The 22,348-nt window shown below is 43.0% G+C and overlaps 1 protein-coding gene across 11 annotated transcripts in view; it reads left to right on the forward strand.

The window, feature by feature from the left end:
- Positions 1 to 22,348, forward strand: part of SLC4A5 (solute carrier family 4 member 5) — a 193,343-nt gene that overhangs the window by 111,757 nt on the left and 59,238 nt on the right. For all 11 annotated transcript variants that reach the window (XM_075601361.1, XM_075601366.1, XM_075601363.1 and 8 more), the window contains 3 exons: positions 17,528 to 17,685; positions 18,957 to 19,044; positions 19,391 to 19,545. In XM_075601361.1, coding sequence (XP_075457476.1) covers positions 17,528 to 17,685; positions 18,957 to 19,044; positions 19,391 to 19,545 — 401 coding nt within the window. The remainder of the gene's footprint in view (positions 1 to 17,527; positions 17,686 to 18,956; positions 19,045 to 19,390; positions 19,546 to 22,348) is intronic.

The raw sequence follows: 22,348 nt of genomic DNA on the forward strand, positions 1-22,348 counted from the left end.
TCAGAGAGTATTGTGTCCATCAAAACACTTATTTGCAGGTGCTATGTCTTTGTCTTTATTAACTGTTTGTGCTTAGACTGGCACTATTTTGACGTGCGTCATGTGTATCCATGATGATAAGAAATTTTTACTGCAATGCTGGTGATGAGTAGTATTTAAATGGCCTTTTCATCTGGGATGAAGAGCGTGCTTGCATAGAAAATGCTTGACCATTAACCCGTCTTGCGTAGGTGCACTTTCAGCTTTAACCTGTGCCTAGAAAGACTCAAAAATATATATTAGTTGCATGCAATACTTATTAATTGTTTTATTACCAATAACATGGTCCTTAATTCGTTACTTTGAACTACTGATGGTCATAACTCATCCCATAAGTGTCTCATAGGGAGAGAATTTATACCTAGAAATAAATTCTTGTATTAATATGGTTACTACTATAATCAGCATCCACAATATTAAACAGAGATATTCCCTATTAACGCTCCTCAAATTTTAAACTAAGCAACCAATATGGACTTGACTTTGCTACAATCCAAGTTCCTAAAACTTGGTACCTCAGCCTGTGCCAAACCAATTGCTTCCATAATCAACTCTATCCTGTCTGCAGACCTGGAAAACTGCTAGAGTTGTCCCAATCTTCAAAAATGGGGACAAAAACACTGTCTCAAACTACAAATCAATCTCTCTTCTCCCAATACACACTTACTCTCATTCATACCTAACTGCCATCTGCCATTTTCTCTGATGCAAATGGTGTCAACCTTTTAGTCATTTAATACTAACTAACCTTAAAACTCGCCCCACAAATCAAGCATCCCAACAGCCTGCACTCGTGGCTATGGTCCCACACCCACAGTCACTCCTGGTTTTCACTTCAAACACTCCACTATGATATATCCCTCAACATAGGGACGGCTTGCTACCTGCTTTGCTGTGACATCTGCGAAGGTATTATTATTTTTTACCAGGGGCCTGTCAGCCCTGTTAGTATGGCAGCAACTTTTTATTACTGCAAGAGCCCTTGGAGTTAACATTGCTATAATAAATTCTGAACCTGCTGTGCATTGTATATCATTTACAACATATCAAGTTCATATCAAATCCCTCTATAGGGATTTCAGAGAGACCTTCAATAACCTATGTATGTATCCCCCCTCTTTTGTTCATATATTATCTATACAACTATGTGAACAAAAATACAAAAATAGTTATGAAAACAGGTTGCTTGATATATAGCAAAATTAAACTGGTAAATAGATTTGTATGTGTAGTGACTATAAAAATATTTACTGCTTGTGTTAAAAGAAGAAAAATCCTGCAGTAGGTCTTTTAACAACTGTGGCATTTACAATATAAGAAAAAATCCTGAAATCCTGAACAAAAGATTTCCTTTTAAAATAGAACTCTTTGCAAAGTGCTGAGCACATGGCCAGCATTAACTTTAAAAGACACTCTGACTTTAAAAAGAAAAAAAAAAAATAATTTTCAAAGCGCTTTTTTTTTTTTTTTCTTCTTTCTGGGAAAACAGCCAGAAACCTCAAAGTACAGATAGCAGACAATGGGTTTCACTGTCTAATTCATATTAACTGCTGGATTAATCCTCAAGCAGGGGATTGTAACATTAGTTTAATGTTAAATATGAAGCTTTCCACGTTGTCCTAAAACTGCATTTTGTATGGTCTTTCAAAAATTAAATAACAGGAATATTTTAAATTACTTATAAACACCAAGTCTATGCCAACAAGAGCATGCAACAATCTTTCACTCATTCCCCTGAATGCCTTCTGAAAGAAATCTCATATTCCTGCAAACTTCCATCAATACAATTGCTATCCCGTTTTAACTATGCCCTCTCTTTAACTAAACAAAATATCTTCAAACATGCAACAGTTATACCATGACTAAAAAAACAGCAAGCTTGACCCTACCTGTCTTGTATGGCTTCTACACTGCTTATTTAACGGAGACAATTCTCGCTAAAATAACTGACCTCCATGCTGCTAAAGGCAGATATCACCACACTCCGCTCACACCACGGACACCCTCCTTTTGAAGCGCTATGTACATTAATAGCGTTATATACATATATAATACAATATATTAATTCAAACAGTGCTTGTGAGCTCTTACTAGCATTTTAAACAAAAACAGCCCCAAATATATCTTAATCCTGTAGAAATAAAATTGAAATGTGTTATCTTACTGCTTTACGGAAAAGAAGACAGTTCTACATTACCTTGTTCTCATGAATAAACTGCTTAAACACAGAGCTAGTTAATTTTAATGTGAATGCTTCGCATTCTTTAAACTGTAAGAGAGAGGCTGTGCCCCTCCTTTTATTAAGATAGAAATACCACAAACGAAAAGAAATGTGTCCGGTTTAAAAAGTATCCGCCTGGCCAGGACGAATAAACCTTTCAAACTATAACCAGGGACAGAGCTGAATATACTCCCCTTTTGTTGTGAGGTATTTCTCTCTATATTCGGTGTACACCTTTTTAAAACCTTTTAAAATTTAGATTTCATCATGAGCAACTAATATTCATATTTTTTGTACATACATGATAATCAGCATGACCACACAGTATCTTTCACACAAGAAATCATTCAGGAAAAAATTCATCAGGGTTACAAACAAACCCTTTTACATAAGGTAGCGGTGTTTTTTTTTTTGTTTTTTTTACAGAGACTTTCACTCTGAGCCCCCACGGGCGAAGCAACACTTCCCTGCTTCTGACTCTGATATGGGTACTCTCTCTGCCAATGACCAATATTACCACAGTTAAAACAGGCACCATTATTCTGAGCTATTCTCCCTGATTGATTTCTGGGACCAGCATAAGATCTCAGTCTATTCTGCCCTCTGCCTTGTAAATACATTGCCTTATTTTCATGCCGAGAACAACCTTCTGCATATTCGACAAACGGGTCACAATAATAATGACTAGCTGTCTGAGCAACAAATTCCTCAGGAGTCTGACCAGATTTACACTCGCATTTAAAAACTTGTACATTCCTAGGCTTCCGTCCAGAGTCATTCTTACTCATGTAAGCACCCATTAGTAGCTTAAAGAAAAACAGCTAAATTATGACAAATAATTGCAATATTTATACTTACACAATATACAATGGTCGTTCAGCTAGATCAGAGATAACAGTCCAGTCGTGCACAGAATTTACTGGACTCTTACCAAAAATTCTGTTTAAAAGGGCCTATCCCAATTCTTCAGTCACAATTTAGGTCTATTAAATTCCCAGAGGGGGTGAAGCATCATATATAAAAATTTACATATATACTCACCACCTTTGTGAATTTCCCACTTCTGGACACCAAAACTGAAGGAAGACCTAATTCCTTCACCCACGCTTCAGAACCGAGAGGAACCTTTCCTCTGCCAGGTACACTGATGCCTTGTGACTGGATTCTACACCATCTGCACCGTTTGCAGCAGACTTCCCAGGAAGCTTTCACGCCCTGCAACTGTTATCTTCAATCTTTGATGAACTATCAGGCCTGGAAGACGAACGAAATGAAACGTAACGCATGCCAGGTTTCAAATCCTTTGTCTCAATTTATTATTCATAGGGTAATGACTTTTATACAGAAAAGAAGATATTGGTTAGAGGCGTAACATAGGCGTAACATAGGCGTATCCTAGGCGTGTCTTGGGCGTAGCTTTGATTAGAGGCGTGATCTAGGGGCAGGACATATTAGTGGCGTGACTTTTGGGACGTGTCTTTTACAATACAAGCCATTGTCTGAATACATAGCTTATTCATTGTCTGTTATCAAAAGAGACGTTGAGTCTTTAGCAACTACAGTATATTACACTATTTTGCTTCTTGCAGAGAACCATTCTATTATATTCTAACTAAAACATCAGGAAATTGACAACACAAAAGTATCTTAGCAATATCCTTAGCAGGAAGAAAAGAAATATAATTTAGCAGAAACTGAGTGCGTTAGGAATTATATTTCAGCAAAAGGCTGACTACAGAATCTTAACTAGTTATGACCAGACAAAATGGAAGCTTAACATGAGTGCAGATTCTGGCCTGACATATTGGTCCTAACACACACCATCACGTGGCCGCCACCTGCACTATCCTGTTCGCCCGCCCGCGCACATCTTCGGCTGCCCACCCGCGCACATCTTCTTCGGTTGCCCGCCCGTAAACATCTTCTTGGCCACCTGCGCACAGCTTTTTCACCCTCCCGCTCACAGCGTCTGCCGGCCCATGCACACCAGGTTTCGCTGCATGCCGCATGCACCCCATAGATAATCTTGCGCCCCCCCAGTTTGCGCACCGCTGCATTCAATCACAACACCAACACACAATCACAACACAGACACAGCAAACATACTCAATCACAACACAGACACAGCACACATACTCAATCACAACACACACACCACACTCAATCACAACACACACTCAATCACAACCAACACATACACTCAATCACAACAGCCACACACTCAATCACAACACACACACTCAATCACAAACACATACAGACACAACACATACTCAATCACAACCAACAATCACAACACCCATACACACACCCACAATCACAACCAACACAGACACAACACACACAGCACACATTCTCAATCACAACACACACATATCACAACACACACAACACACACTCAATCACAACCAACACAGACACAACACACACAACATTCAATCATAACAGTCACACACTTTTTCACTTGGGGGGGAAGTACAAGCATACTCCGGTCCCCATGTGATACTGCAAATAGACAGGAGGAGGAGGGGGTGTCTGTGTGCAGAGAGAAGCCCCGCCCCTGCAGCAAGGCCCCACCCCCACCTCAAGCCACAGCACAGAGAAGCAGCAGCACAGAGCTTGAGCTTCTTGGCTGCCCGCCCTCCGGTTTCACCGCATGCCGCCTGCGCCCTCCCTAAATAATCTTGCGCCCCCCAGTTTGCGCACCGCTGATTTAGGTCACTCTTAAAGTGGCTGCCGTTTGCTCTCAGAGAATGAATAGAAATGAGGCATGTGCAGTAGTTTAAAAAAAAAGTGTTTGCGGAGGCACTTCACCTTTGCAAGGCAGGTATCACGTCAATGGAGGGGAACTGGGGAATGCAGTAATTTACAGACTGTCCTTTTCATTTCACTGGTTGTTTTATAAGTACAAAACAGGTCAGCGGAAATGAACAGGACAGAGGAAAAGATAAAGGAAGGATTTCTACTCTGAAAAAGTAGATTGTTTTACAGTAGCTTAATTTTGAGTAGTTGTGTGAAGGGTAGATTACTTGTTGAAGCAATACTTGTTGCAGAGATAAAAAGATATTGTAAGTGTAGCGCACTTTCCCCCACCCCCTGAGATATGTGTGGCTACGGTGTGTGTGTAGAGTGCAATACCTGTGAATCACAGGAGGCCTGAGCCTCCGCTGCTGGGAGCCTGTGGTGTACTGCACCGACACACTTTATTCGAGCAAATACCCAGTATGTACCTGGCAGATACCTGGAATGCGCCGCTCCTCACCTCTGACAAGCCCCGTTGTGTTTGCCTTCCCAGCCTGGGTTCATGCCTGGCTGACGGGCGGCTGATCTGTTAAATGATAATGATTAGGATTTAATAGGCTGCAATGCTTCGCGTGTCTACCAGATGGCATAAATTGATGAATTGTAATGCAGTATATATATATATACTGTGCAGTATTGCAGCCAGCGGGAATAAAATGCTTCAATCCCTGCCTGGAAAATACCTCAATGCACTCGGGCAGAAAACAGTCACAAACCTCAATAAACCCGGGTATACCCGAATTCGTGGGACTAGCCGAGCTCGAATAAAGTGTGTCGCCAGTGTACCTGAGTTGATCCTACTATGGAATCATGGCATCACCTGTATGGGATCCTACTATGTAAGATAACCCCGTACAGGAACCTCATGCAACACACGTTAGGTAAATATAACAGTTTTAATACACACACACTACTGTACCCTCCAACACTCTGTCCCACACCTGAAAACACAGTCCCCCAAAGTACTAAGGGGCCCTCGGACACCCGACCGCCCAGATGTCCCAGAGTATATAATCCCTCCCAAAGTGTGGTACAGCGCTGCCCACTAAAGTGTATGGTTGGTGCACTTGATGAGGTGAGGTACCTGCCGGGTGATTCCAGGCGCGCCGATGCTGCAAGAGGGGATCCACGGATTCTGTGACGTTATCCGTGAAGCCTCTGCCTCTACGTTGGGTGGATTGTACCACCATATGCAATGTCTCTGATGATAGATGGATGATCTGGTCCCAGATCACCTAAGGCCAGTGCAGCCGCGTCCTGTCGAAAATTCCTATCTCATGGGCCTGTCCCTGCAGCAACCACAAGCTGAAAGGGGAATCAGGACCAAGCTGGGGCCTAACAGGGGGGGTCTCTGGCCTAGTGCAGGTGCCACAGGTTGCACATACCCAACCTACCCTACTGGAACCCCAGCTCCGACTGGTGTGGTTCTCAATGCGTGAAAGGTATCTATGTGGCCGCAGGGGATTTCTGCATCCCGATTGGCTGGCTTGCACCTTGTTGGTGGTGCCTGGACCCTGGGCACATGGAAAAGTAATGTCCCTACATCCTTGATCATGAACACTGGCAGCAAGAGCAGGACCAGCTGAATGCTGAATATTTCTGCCAGCTACTGCAAATGCAAGAAAAGCATGCCAGGTGTACTGAAACTTCAGAAGTTTCAAGCAAAGAAGGAGACCTCAGTATCCCTGATGTGCTAGAGTCTTCCGAAGAAAAGAGGAAGAGAGAGAAAAAGAAAAGAGGTTCTCAGCTTACCGTGGACGTTACGGACATGTTCGCAGATGACCCTGCAACATCAGAAGGTGCCCTGGATCCCTATCCATCATGGCTCCTGAAAGAGACCATTGATTCAGTGGCTTCATGATTGGTGGAGATCCTCAATAGATCCTACACTGTGGGGGAGTTTCCAGTTGTCTTGAAAAGGGCGCTGGTCTTTGTCCTGTTGAAGAAAGTGGGTCTAGATGTTGATGTTCTCACCAACTATCATTCAATCTCCAACCTTCCCATGGTAGGGAAGGTGTTGGAGAGGGTAATTTTCACCCAGCTGGAAGATTGTCTGGAAAGGACTGGCTTCTTTGACCCATGCAGTCTGGCTTTAGAGATGGTCATGGAACTGAGTCGTCCCTGGTCTGTGTGGCGGATGACTTATTGATGGCCATGAACAATGGCTGCATTTCTGCCCTTGTCATGTTGGACCTCTCAGCGGCCTTCGACACTATGATCGTGAGGTGCTGCTGCACTATCTGAGGGACCATGCTGATATCGATGGGACCGCATTAAAATTGGTTGCCTCATTCCTGCAGGGCCGAACCCACCGGTGGGACCTGTCTCCATTGAGGTCCCTCATGTATCGGTGCACTCCCCGCTCCTGTTCTACATGTATGTAAAACCACTGTGCAATATCATCCGAAAGCTTGGTCTGAAGTGCCACCAGTATGCTGATGACACCCAGATCTATGTTTCTTTCCAGGGCTGCCCAAGGATGGCTGTTGCCACACTGACAAAGTATCTAAATAAGGTGGTGGCATGGATGGAGATGGATTGGCTGAAGCTCAATCCTGACAAGACTGAACTAAAGATTATGGATTCAGCCAGATGCCTAAGTATAGGACAGGTGGTTTGTGAGCTTCCCCTAATCAATTCAAGTGAAAAAATAGTACATATACTAGCGCTAGTGTCTAATAATTAAAATAACAATTGTGACAATAAATAATATACTTTAACCTATACCATAAAGTCCTGTGATTCAAGTCCACAATGCTGCCCAAAAAGTCTCACTGGTAATCTTGCAACCAGTAATATTACTGTGGAAAAACAGACCTCATGTGGCGCTGTGGTGAGAAGAAACATGTACTCCCATGTGCAATGAATGTAATAAATGTACTACTGGTGTCTTACAAATTAAATCGGGATAAATTGGGGGAATCCTTGATGGAGAAGGATTTAGGAGTGCTGGTAGACAGCAGGCTTAGCAATAGTGCCCAAAGTCATGCAGTAGCTGCAAAGGCAAACAAGATCTTATCTTGCATTAAACTGGCAATGGATGGAAGGGAAGTAAACATAATTATGCCCCTTTACAAAGCATTAGTAAGACCACATCTTGAACATGGAGTACAATTTTGAGCACCACTCCTTAGTAAAGACATTATGGAACTAGAGAGATTGCAGAGAAGAGCCACCAAATTAATAAAGGGGATGGATAATGTAATTTATGAGGAGAGGCTAGCTAAATTAGATTTATTTACATTAGAAAAAAGGCGTCAAAGAGGGGATATGATAACTATATACAAATATATTCGGGGACAATACATGGAGCTTTCAAAAGAACTATTCATCCCACGGGCAGTATTAAGGACTCGGGGCCATCCCTTAAGGTTGGAGGAAAGGAGATTTCACCAGCAACAAAGGAAAGGGTTCTTTACAGTAAGGGCAGTTAAAATGTGGAATTCATTACCCATGGAGACTGTGATGGCAGATACAATAGATTTGTTCAAAAAAAGGTTGGACATCTTTTAGAAAGGAAAGATGTACAGGGATATACCAAATAAATTAACATGGGAAGAATGTTGATCCAGGGAAAAATCTGATTGCCAATTCTTGGAGTCAGGAAGGAATTTATTTTCCCCCTTATGAGATATCATTGGATGATATGACTCTGGGTTTTTTTGTTTGCCTTCCTCTGGATCAATAAGGAAGTATAGATATAGGATAAAGTATTTGTTGTCTAAATTTAACATAGATTGAACTTGATGGACGTATGTCTTTTTTCAACGTCATCTACTATGTAACTATGTAACTATGTAAGAGTTCTAGCACTTCAGAAATACTACAGAGCTCTTATCCAAGGTAGAATAGAGAGAGAAAGGTATCGGCGCAAATGCTCTGCCAAGGTCGTCATACAGGCTGCCTACAGAGGGATGAAAGCTCATAAGATTTATCGGTGGAATCATGCAGCCTGCGTTCTTCAGTCAGTTTGGAGAATGTAATAACAAAGGAAGAAGTATGGCCATTTGAAACAATGCATGATTGCACTTCAGTCAAAGATTATAAAGTGTCAGCGGCAAAGACTCTACAGGAAGGTAAAGGAAGCTGCTTGTGTGATTCAGTCCAGGTATAACGAAGCAAACTGTGCGATGTTATAAACACATCTGCAATGCCGTCTCATTGCTACAATAGGCCTTCCACAAAATCCAGGAAAAAAGAACCGAATTATGAGGAGTGTAATACAGACCCAGTCATGCGTCCGTACCTACGTGGCCCGAACCAGATTTCTCACGATGAAAGCAGCCGCTATAAAATTTCACTCTTTGGCTAGAATGAGACAGAAAGATGCAACACTGGTTGTCCAGTCGTCTATGAAAAGGGAAAAGGCACAAGACTACAGGCTTGCGAACTGCAAAAAAACAAAAGGCCACGAATGTAATGGTTAGGTGTGAGGTGCATTACAGCAAGTTTGATGTACTGGAGATTCAGGATCCAGAACCAGACACAAATTACCTTTTGACCGATAACCGTTCATGCTTTTTGCGGATAAGCCCGTGATGGATGAGGAAGCTGTATGTCGGGGTCCTCTGGTACTGAAGGAGTGTCAAGATGGTGCTAATGTAGTAGAGAGACCCCGCCAGACATCACTTGGGAAAGATAGGATGATTTCAAGCCTAAATAATAATTATGTTATATTGTCTAAACACATACAGTTGTGTGAAAAAGAAAGTACACCCTCTTTGAATTCCATGGTTTTACATATCAGGACATAATAACAATCATCTGTTCCTTAGCAGGTTTTAAAATTAGGTAAATACTGTACAACCTAAGATGAACAACAACACATGATATTACACCATGTCATGATTTATTTAACAAAAATAAAGCCAAAATGGAGAAGCTATGTGTGAAAAACTATGTACACCTTAGTTTTCAAATTCAATAGAGTGTTTTGTAAATATTGCTAAATGAAGAAACAGTGTTCTACTGTTGATGATTGACTGAAGATATATGTAGCCGAAAGCCAGTTAAAAGGTACAGTATATGCAAAATCATTTAACATCAACCAAGCTACAGCTGAATCATTTAACACCATAAAGCTAAGAACAACTAGGCTAAGGATTCTCCACTCTATAACTAAATTATATACTGTACTGTATGCCTGAAAACCTGATGTACCTGACTGAAACTATGCTGTAAAAGGTGTTTTCTATTGTCTCTGAATAAATTGAGAAAATAACCGGACCTTGGAATATTTGATAAATATTGAAAGCGAGAGCGTTCTGATCCTCGCTCGTGCTTTCTAAAAGTTCCATTGTGGAACACCTTCTCCTTTTTGCTGCTGCTGCGGCTGCTGCTGTGTAGGGAGGTTCTCCTCTCCTCCACAAACAATCACCGAAGGCAAGCTCCGCGGGTGAGACACCATGCAAAGAAAGGAACACAGAGCGCACCAAAGGTCAGGTAAACATGTATTCAACAAAACAAATGCAAGTAAGTGTAGACTTACATGTAAAATACCTGAATTGCTGTTAAGTCCTTTAAAATATGTATGTGTTGCACATCTCCTGATCCTGGAAGGAGTTGGAGACCAAATCAGTATTCAGCTGTATATCCCGCGTGCTGGGATCAGCTGTTTCTTCACCATAGGCTCTCCACTTCCAGGTTCAAAGGTCCCAATAACCCCTGGTCAAAGCGTGTCTCGCGTCTACACTCGTAGGGTCTTGGAGCTGTTTTAAAGAGCTACTGCACAGGACCATAAAGCTGCTACTACCACAATGCGTTTCACACGCTACGGTGCTTCGTCAGGCGTTGTATGCTACACCCATGTCCGGAGATATATATCTTCATGATTGATGGAGTTCAATTAGCTTTAATCAATCACAAGTTCTAATTAGAATTATAATATGTAAAAGTGCCCATTTGTTACAATTCATGGTGCTTTTAAGACTTAATAGTCACATTGCTAATCAGACAAATTGTCATTGATAAAATAAATGTAATCTGTTTTTAAAAAAAATGGGTATTTTATGTGAATGTATTCATGAATTGTATAAAAACGAACATGGGTTAAAGCATAATAAAGCAGCATGTATATTCATATACAAAATAATATTAAAAATGGGTACATATACAATACTTAACATCAATAACAACAACACACAATTGTTAAAAGGAGAAGGAAGGGATGAGAAAGAAGATAAAAGAGAGAAAGAAAGAAAGAAAGAAAGAAAGAGATGACATACCAATGACATACCAAGATTATCAATGTGACTATTAAGTCTTAAAAGTGCAGGGAAGAAGTAGTTAATTCTACGAAACTAGTTGGATGTAACATTCTATTGCCTTATATCTGCTTACATTGGCCTTTGTCTATGTATTGGCCTGTCCTGTTTTTATTTCATCCTGTGTGCTGTTTTGGACACTTGTGAGAGACTTTGTAAGACTGTTCAAACTTCCCTATTGAATCCACCACTGCTGTGTAGACAGTGACGTCATTACACAGCGTCCCGCGACGGAGCGGCATCGTGGCACGCTGAGGGCACCCCAGCAAGCTGCGTTTTAACCTCTGTGCAGAGGATACACCTGCCGAGGTACAGGAGCAGCTTCATATCGGCCAGGAAGCAGGAGCGATTTCACCGAGCCCCAGTACCAGCTGCTGAACCTGGCTGCATGAAGGGAAATCCCCTTGGGAGTGAAAAGACTGACGTCCTGCCCCAGAATCAACTGAGCTGCAGCAGCAGAGGGAAGCAAGCACCCGATTCTACAGTTAACAGCTGCCGAGTGGTAAACAGTATGATACACACTACATGCCTTTTACCAACTTTTTTCATGTACGCAGATATATTACCCCCTTTTTAATTCTATAATATATTGTTGAATTTGCTTCACTATTTGGCGTTGTGCGCTGTAGCATACTATGCCTGACAAAGCACTGCAGCGTGTGAAACACGTTGTGGTAGTAGCAGCTTTATGGTCCTGTGCAGTAGCTCTTTAATACAGCTCCAAGACCCTAAGGCCTTGTCCAGGGTGACACTGAGCAGGCGTGTGTGCTCGCTCTGGTCGCGATGAAAGACATTGTTGCAATGTGTGTCGCCAGCCTGAGCGAGCGCCTGCGCATGCACGGCGCTTAGCTGCTTGTCGAAGCAAGCAAATTTCATTGTGCCGCTCGCTGGCGTGTCACGTGAGCAGTTCGCCCAATGACGGCGAACCAGCTTGGTGACGTCATGGCTGCGCCCCCCAACATGCCCCCCGCACGCAACTAGCTGGCCAGGAAAAGCACGGCCAAGCAGAGCGCGCCAGTGCACTCGCTCCCTGCCTGGCCACAGGATAAGAGTGTAGAAGCGAGATGCGCTTTGACCAGGGTTTATTGGGACCTTTGATACCGGAAGTGGAGACCCTATGGTGAAGAAGCAGCTGATCCCAGTGCGCGGGATATACAGATGAACACTGATTCAGTCTCCGACTCCTTCCAGGATCAGGAGCTGTGCAACACAGACATATTTTAAAGGACTTACCTGAATTGCTGTTATTTTACATGTAAGTCTACACTTACTTGCATTTGTTTTGTTGAATACATGTTTACCTGACCTTTGGTGGACTCTGTGTTCCTTTCTTTGCATAAATATTGAAAGGTGGGACATTTCTTTGTACCCGTCTAATGAGCTAAATGTTCACTTAAGACTTCGCTACTCATTGGAGAAGCGTACAGGCAGGATAAATTAATGCATTGAGAAAGAGATGCCCAAGACTCTAAGTATGCCAACTTCCAAAGAGAGATGCCACGGGTTACAATTAGAGTTGATGAAAGCTCTGTCAAGTTTGAGCTCCCGAGATCAATGATGCTGAGCCAAAACCAGGTGGTCACCCTAGTGACAGGGAAGAAGAGATCGCACGACACGTGAAAGAACTCCAAGCGAGTAAAAGAAGAGTTGGAAAATGGAATTATGAGCTTGAGTGAGAAGTATTCCGCGGGGTTGAGGAAGCAAAGCACATCATGGAAACGCTGTTTTTTTAAAGAAGTCCTCTGCGAACGACTCAAGTGTGCTGAATTATAGCTCCAACTTAAAGAGACACTGGCTATGTGCATCGGCTACAAGGACTTTATGACCGGTGTCCTCCTCAACCACGACCACATATCGTGGCCACGAACTGATAGAGGTAGCAAGCCTTTGTACTTCATCTCTTGAGTTCCAGATAATTGCTTCAAAGCTTGAGTATTTGAGGGGCTGGAAGTCAAGAAGGAAAAAATGGTTGAACACCATGGAAAACTCCAACCACCAGACTAATTATGTGGTATCTCACCCCCCAGTCATTCTCTTTCGAGCTTCAGGTATGTCTCAAGAGACAGTGGAGGGACAGGCTCCTACCATAGGTAGCCCTAGCTACCCATGAACAGGGGAGGAGTGTAACAGGGTGGATCCCCTGTTAGATAATGGTGCAGGGGAAAGAGGTATACAGAGCTTGAGCTAGGACTGTCAAAGCAGGGTGGCTTAATTGATCTCCTCAGCTGGCTCATTAGAGACTTAAAAAAGAGTACAACTGTCAGTCTCAGGGACTCTCTGATCCAGGAAGCTACTACACCTGGACCCCAAAGAAAGACCACACTGCACAAGGCACTCATGATGAGTTATTGCTAATGAGCAGTGCTAAAGAGATGTGAAACAACCCTTTGCATATAATTAGCTTTGAGAATACGCATTAACTTCAGAACATAGGGGTCTATGTATTTAAGCAGATGTAGCCAAGTCCCCTTGGAGTACTGATTCTCTGGCCCCTCTAACACTGTAAGTCCCAGTAAAGAGTGGACAGTGTTGAAAGTAATTCCTGCAGGGTCTGTTATATTGTTTTGTGTATGTTATCAATAAAGTTCAGGAGTAGCCTGTTACTGTAAAGGGGGTCTATGACTTTAGGTAGGCCAGCTTAAAAGCCACTCCCCAAGGATGGAGGGGGTTCCCCTCTATAGTTAGAGTAAGTGGATTCTGGGAGTAGTTCTTGGCTGCCCTCCATGCTATGAGGATGCAGCAGTGAGTCTCTCCTGAAAAGGAGTAGGCTGAGGCCTTGTCCTGTTAGTGGGTAAGGTGTGCTTAGGAGGGGTGCTCCGGGCCTCAAGCCCAGGGTACTTGCCTGCAGGGAAATGACCTGTACTGTATCCTGCTGTGTTCAATAAACCCCAGTTATACCAACTCTGGTGTGCTAATTGAAGTATGGCTACCCAAAGAAGTAGTGCCCCTGAGACCCATCATGGCCGCACCAGGATCCTCTTGGGCTGGAGACGCTGCCACTAACGATGAACCACCAGTATAGCTGGTCCTGATGCACTCCCTATATCACCGAAGAGATCTCCGGCCTCCTGTTCCACCTCACAGGTACGCACAAGCACCAGAATACACTGGTAGCGACACTATCTCCCTTGGGGTGGGGGAAAGGGTGCTACACAATTTTGGAGCAAATCCGGGACATAATCCCCTTATGTATCAATGTATTTTTTCTCAAACACAAATAATACATGGTTACAAATACAGTTACATAATGAGCAGGGTATACATTATATACAAGACATTGCATGCACAGTTAAAGATAATTTATATTATGGGCGTATGAAACAGTTACAGACCAGATTAAAATGTGTGACAGCCTTAGATTTGAAAGAACTTAGACTGGTGGTGGATGTAAGGGTCTCTGGTAGGTTGTTCCAGTTTTGGGGTGCAAGGTAAGAGATGGAGGAGCGGCCGGATACTTTGTTGAGCTGCCATTTTGTCCGATCTGCCCCAGTTTGCAGCTTGGGAGGGTCAGTAGCAGAAGTTATAGAGGAGTTACATGGTGCTCAGATATAAATGAGGTGTAACACAGTCTGCATCTATCCGCTACACACTTTTTGGCCAACAAAATGTTCCATATCTGAAGTGGCGCAAATCATATATACTGCATCAGATGCTACAAATTGTTCTTACAGCTTTTCTGTAAAAAATGGAGCAGTGCATCTAACACACTTTTCTCTATATTGATACATAGACCCCATAATGTTATACCATTACTCAAAAACAGCAAGCTTGACCCTGCCTCTCTCTCTAACTATTGTCCTGTCTCCCTCCTGCCTTTTGCCTCAAACTTGAACGCCTTGTATTCTCTCGCTTGCTCCATTTTCTCAAATCCTATTCTCTCCTAGATCCTCTACAATCTGGCTTCCACACTGCTCACTCCATAGAAATAGCCCTCACCAAAATAACGAACTACCTCCATGCTGCCAAAGACAGAGGTCATTACACTCTGCTCATATTACTCGACCGCTCTGCAACCTTTAATACTGTGGACCACCCTCTTCTCCTTCACATTCTCCATACTCTTGGTATCCGTAACAAAGTTCAATTCTGGATTTCCTCTTACCTCTCAAATCGTACTTTCTGTGTCTCGTTTGTCAACACCTCTTCCTCCTCTATCGATCTCTCTGCGAGGGTACCTCAGGGGCCTGTCCTGGGACCTCTTCTCTGTTCTTTTTACACACTCTCTCTAGGTGACCTTATCACACCTCTTGGGTTCAAATATCACCTTTATGCTGATGACACAAAAATTTACTATTTAACCCCTTACCTTACAACACCTGCTGTACAGACCAAAGTCTCTGAATGTCATTCTGCTATATAATCCTGGATGGCCCTCCGCTTACTCAAACTTAACATGTCAAAAACGGAACTCCTCATACTTTCTCCTAAGCCTGGCCCTACTGCCTCCTTCTACATCACTGTTGACAGAACTATCATACAGTACACCCAGCATCAAAAGCATGCTGCCTAGGGGTCACATTTGACTCCTCCCTCACATTCTCCTCTCACATTCACAATGTAGCTAAAAACCTGTCATTTTTTCCTTCCCAATAATGCAAACATACGCTATTTCCTCTGTTGCTCTACTGCTAAAACTCTGACGCAGGCCCTTTTTGTCTCCCGTCTCGACTATTGTAACCTTCTGCTATCCGGCCTTCCTGCCTCTCACCTGTCTCTCCTATAATCTATCCTAAACGCTGCTGCTAGAATCACATTACTCTCTCCTAAATCTGTCTAAGTGTCTCTCCTCTCGAAATCCTTCTCCTGGCTTCCTATCAAATCCCATATCACACACACAATTCCCCCTCACTTTTAAGGCTACACACTCTTCTGCCCCTCCTTACTCAGCCCTAATTTCTCGCTATACACCATCCTGACTCTTGCGTTCTTAAACCTTTCTCACTGACTGCCCCACACCTTTGGAATGCCCTTGCCTACAATATCTGACTAGCACCCTCTCTATCCATCATTAAGACCTATCTTAAAACCCACCTCCTTAACGAAGCATATGCGTAGCTCCGTGGCTGATACTATACATCTCATACATCGACCTTCCCCCCCTTTCAGAAGCACTTACCAGAACACCTTCCAACTGTCTCTGTACGTTCTTCCTACTTACCACTTAGATTGTAAGCTCTTCAGGTCAGAGACTCCTTTTCCTAATGTTACTTGTATGCCTGAAGCGCTTATTCCCATTATGTGTTATTTATATTATTTATTTTATATTATGTCACGTGTATTACTGCTGTGAAGCGCTATGTACATGAATGGCCCTATATAAATAAAGATATACATACATAATGCCCATTCCTGTTTTAGGTAATGTTATAAGCCCTAATTCAACCAATCCTTGTGGATCTAGGCCATGGTGCATCGCTTTTTGCTTCTTATCCACTTAACGTGGACCACGCTGCTTAATAGTGTTTTCCTGCCTTCTCGTCCCAGACCTTCGCCAATCCCTTAATCCAGTTTTTCCCCACTCCAGTCCTCAGGGAACCCCAACAGGTCAGGTCTTAAGGATATCCCTGTTCCAGCACAGGTGGGTCAACCTGTGCTTGAGCAGGGATATCCTTAAGACCGGACCTGTTGGGGTTCCCCGAGGACTGGAGTTGGGAAACACTGCCCTAATCCCAAGGTACTGGCACAGACAACGATATTTGCCCTCCGGACACAAAATGACCTCCTGATCAATGCTCACTCTTGCGGCCAATAGAAATATAGAAAGCCCACAACATGACCCCGGCAGTCATGTTTGTAGTTGTTTCTTTTTAGGAAACTACAAAAATGTTTAATCTTTTTCCCCCCAGAAATGAGGAACCAAGGAGGTTGGGGGACCAGGGATAAGGCCAGAGTGACACCCCCCTTCCCCCCCCCCTCCCACGTATGATACAAAATAATCCTTTGCGGGGGAGGGGGTTGCAGCTTTAAAGCATAGTCCATACAATGTGCTCATGTAGATTGTAGCACACTTGGATTTCTTTAGGCGAGACAATTAGACTGTTACATACTTTACAAAATGTTGTTTCCCGGCAGGCTACGGGGACTGCACCTTTAAAACACGTCTGCAGCATTAACTGAGAAAGTGAATCCTGGTTCTTAACATAGAATAAACAGCAGGGTCGCCAATGTCTCATGTTTGTTGAAACTGTGTCTGTATTACCAGCTAAAAAACAAGTTCATAAAGAAGATCCCCAGGGATGCTGAGGCCTCGAATGTTTTGGTGGGAGAAGTGGATTTTTTGGACAAACCGTTTGTCGCTTTCATTAGGCTGGCCCAGTCCTTAATGCTGGGTGGTGTCACTGAGGTTCCTGTACCCACAAGGTATGTTTAATTATAGAGATTCGCCCCGTTGCACTAGTTGATTTTCCAAGGCACTCTTACTTTACATATATGACTTACAGGGATTTGTATCCCATATCCATACCCTCCAATTGGACTTATTGATGAGGTACAGAATGTGGTTTTGAGCCCTGTACCGCATTGAAGACCAGCTGTACACATAAAGCGCGTGACAGTGTTGCCACAGATAAGATTCCATAGGATTTAATAGTAGCATTGGAGCAGTATATCATAACAAACAGTATAACACCAGAGAGGACAATGAAGCCTGCAACACCCGTGCATATTGTACCTATTACTGCAAGTGTGTTCCCTCACATTAATATTTGTTATTACTTCTTCTGTGCTTGCTATTACAAAGTCCAGTAATGTTCCATTCCTAGTTGGATCCTCAACAATTTGGGTCATGTAACTGTCTTTTAACACACCCAAATAACAGTTTCCTTTACTTGTACTGCTAATCGCGTAACTCCAGTTGATGCCTGGATAATTAGTATTACACATAAATAACACAACTCGCCCAGTAGACGTATTAAGTACATACAGTATTAAATATGGTATATGCTTTAGTATTTAAACATAATATTCATATTAAATGAACTAAGGACAGTGATATGTTTAATAGATTAAATGGAGCGGACTAAAACTTTTTTAAAGATTGGACCACCACGAGCATTTTTAAATATTGTTTTAACTTTTAGATTTGTAACATTGTAAACAATGTAAACAAAAGCTTTGGAGGATTTTGTTGCAAGCTTTACCTAGTGGCTTTTGATGTCAGACTGTCCGTCATCAAGTCCCCAAGTAAACTGTATTTTGTTTGCACAGTAATTGTGAAACCATCAATAGTCAAACAGCTAAACATAAGTAGGTAGCGGATATGCTTGAATTCAGTGTTCCAGGCGAGAAGCAAAACATATTTATTTTTCACAAGATACAAATAAGTAAAACAGTTACTTTAAGGGGGATCTTTCTAAGATCACTGATTGGTTTTGTCCTGCTACCCTGTTAAAATATCATATTTCATCTTGCCTGCTATATATACCATTCTTTGGGGGATTACCCATGTAACACCCGCTCTACCAGAGGGACCATCAACACACTAAAGAGTAATGCATTGCTGACCCCTATGGCAGCTAGTCAATGTGCGGTCAGGCATCCTAACCACATGTGAAGTATAATGTCTGTAATACTGTGCAGTAACGCAGTGTACTTTATTAGCATTCATGTCTGCGCCATTTTCACTCCTTCAGGTTCCTGTTTATTTTGCTGGGCCCTATGGGAAAAGCCAAATCCTACATTGAAATTGGTAGAGCTATTGCAACATTGATGGTGGATGATGTAAGTAAATCCAGAAGCACCTGCATTATATTAATAGGAGCAGTTAAAATGCATTTATTATAACACTTTGTCCCCCATCTTATCACCTACTGGCTATCCCTCACTGGATGGTCTCTCTCACTCACTAACATTGGTTTCACTCACTCACTGGATGATGGTCTTACTCACTAGAAGACATTATGTCTCATTGGAAGGCAGTCACACTGTAGTGCAGTGTACATCTTTGAAAGGACTTTTATGATTGTGCCATAAAAGTTTTTAAAAAATGCCACAGTTTTGCAGTGTCAAGCCAAATGCTACAACTAGAGCTGACCAATGAAATAAACATTATTTTTCTTTTCCATAGCTCTTCAGTGATGTTGCTTACAAAGCAAAAAGCCGTGAAGACCTGATTGCAGGGATAGACGAGTTTCTGGATGAGGTCATTGTCTTGCCTCCTGGAGAATGGGACCCAACCATCAGAATAGAGCCACCTAAAAAGATCCCCTCAGCCGACCAGAGGTGTGTATTAAATGCAAAACAATATACTATGTTGCAGTCTTTTTTAGTCCCAGATTAAGGCAAGAAACTTAGTATTTCTTTATACAAGTTTAAGTTATACACTAACAGGCCCACCGTCCCTTTAAGTCAAAACAAATCATAAAATAAATGCCTACTCCTCTTAGGAGACTAACTATACATGCAGCTTCAGCCCTTACTAACTGGAAGGACAGCTAAACTGGTTACCACCCCAAAACAGGTACCATTATAGCTAAACATACACAGTCTCTGCACATAGCAATATAGTGTTTATCTTATCTGTTTCTGTTGGGGCTCCAGGTAGTTCCCTCTGTACCACGCGAGAGTTCAGAGAATCCATTGTGACAAACGGCTTACTCCGGGGCTCCGTCGTTTGTCCGGGACTGTTTAGAACACGGTCTTTTAGGGTAGGTTAAAATGATGAGGCGTCACGTACTGTTCCTTTAAACAGGCTATGCCTGGTTTATTCAGTCCCAGGCACTGAGACTGCCACAGTGCATACAACAGAAAACAGATCAAAACAAAAGCTGCTCACCTGAGCGATAACTTACAGTAACTTAGATATCCCTGACTCAGGGTTGGAAGTGGCTTTTCCACTCCCAACAACAAAACAAGGTACTTTTGCAGTCTTACACAAATGAACAGAAAGATTGAACCTGTTTGGGGAAGAGGCTTCTCCCCTCTGTAGTTCAGCAGCCTTCCAGCCTCCTGGCTCTTGTGGAGAGACCAGAGCAAACAGGAAATCAGTCTTTCATACCTGATTCCTAATTAGCATGACAGGTGACAGAAATCAGGCAGCAGACAAACTCTGGTCTGGATCTCTCATCCCTCAGTTCCAGCGCTTGCCAAACTGTGGGATGGAGTGTATGTATTATAAGGCTGCACTCCCAGGCCAAACAGGATAGAAACTGTCTAGTATCCTGGGAGCCCTATATACGGAATTTATTACCATCCCCTGGTTTCTGTCACATATCCTCCCCCCCAGCTCAGACCTCGAGGGATGAGTGACCATGGATATTAGGGAGTGCATCCTTGACAACCCGTCAGCATTGCCATGTTTGTGCCCTGACCTGTGTTCCACAGAAAATTTAAAGGGTTGTAGGCTTAGGAACCACCTGGTCACTCTAGCATTCTTTTCCCTGTTTTGACACATCCAGGTAAGGGGTGCATGATCTGTGACCAACCGGAATTTTCTCCCCAACAGATAGTATTTGAGCGTCTCTACAGCCCACTTTATTGCGAGACACTCTTTCTCTACTATGGAGTAATTTTTCTCCTGGGGATTTAGTTTCCTACTTAAATAAAGGATGGGGTGCTCCTCACCTTGAGACTCCTGGGAGAGTACCGCCCCCAGCCCTACCTCAGATGCGTCGGTTTGGACTACGAACTCTTTGGAGAAGTCAGGTGTGACCAACACTGGTTGGGCACAGAGAGCTTCTTTCAGGCTTCTAAAGGCCTGTTCGGTTTCCGGGGACCACTTTACCATTAGCGGTCCTCTTGCTTTTGTGAGGTCAGTTAGTGGGGTTGCCTTAGTTGCAAAATTGGGAATAAACCTTCTATAGTACCCAATTAACCCCAAAAAGGTCCTTACTTGTTTTTTTGTAACTGGCCTTGGCCAATTTTGTATCGCCTCCACTTTGAGTGTTTGGGGTTTGAGTAAACCTCTGCCAATAGAATATCCCAGATACTTGGCCTCCTCCAGACCAATAGTGCATTTAGCGGGGTTAGCAGTTAGTCCAGCAGACCGGACTGCGTCAAGCACAGCTTGGACCTTTGGAAGGTGGGATTGCCAATCTTCACTATGGATTACCACATCATCCAGGTAGGCGGCAGCATACCGAGCATGTGGTTTTAAAATTTTATCCATCATTCTTTGGAATGTGGCGGGAGCTCCATGTAAGCCAAAAGGCAACACCTTATACTGAAAGAGGCCGTCTGGGGTTGAGAAGGCTGTCTTTTCTTTTGCCCTTTCTGTGAGGGGAACCTGCCAGTACCCTTTTGTTAGGTCTAGGGTTGTGAGATATCGGGCTTTGCCCAGTCTCTCTACAAGTTCATCTACCCTGGGCATAGGATAAGTATCAAATTTTGACACCGCGTTTAGTTTCCGGTAGTCATTACAAAACCTTGTTGTACCATCTGGCTTTGGGACTAAGACTATAGGGCTGTTCCACCCACTTTGGGATTCCTCAATTACACCTAGTTTTAGCATTTTTTTAACCTCTAAACTTATAGCCTTTCTTTTGGCCTCTGGGATTCGGTACGGTTTAAGGTTAACTCGGACCCCCGGTTCAGAGACTAGGTCATGTTCAATTACGCTAGTTCTACCTGGCCGTATAGAGAAGATTTCTTTGTTTCTTCTCACTAAATTCTGAACCTCTCGTTTCTGATGAACAGACAGGGTTTCAGCTATGCTAACCTCTGGGTCAGTTTCTTGATTCTCTGACGGACCTGGGGGTACTAGGGTTAACAAGACTTCTCTATCTTTCCAGGGCTTGAGTAGGTTTATATGGTAAATTTGCTCAGGTTTCCTCCTACCTGGCTGTCTTACCTTATAATTTACTTCTCCCACTCTTTCCAAGACCTCATATGGCCCATGCCATTTAGCAAGGAATTTACTCTCCACGGTGGGAACCAGAACTAGTACCCTATCACCTGGAGAAAAAATTCTGACCCTAGCACCCTTATTATATGTATTCCTCTGTGCTTCTTGAGCTTTCTCCATGTGTTCCCTCACTATGGGTAGGACTGCAGCAATGCGGTCCTGCATCTGGGCAACATGCTCTAT

The sequence above is a fragment of the Ascaphus truei genome, chromosome 5 (genome assembly GCF_040206685.1).
Source record: "Ascaphus truei isolate aAscTru1 chromosome 5, aAscTru1.hap1, whole genome shotgun sequence".
Classification (NCBI taxonomy): Eukaryota; Metazoa; Chordata; class Amphibia; order Anura; family Ascaphidae; genus Ascaphus; species Ascaphus truei.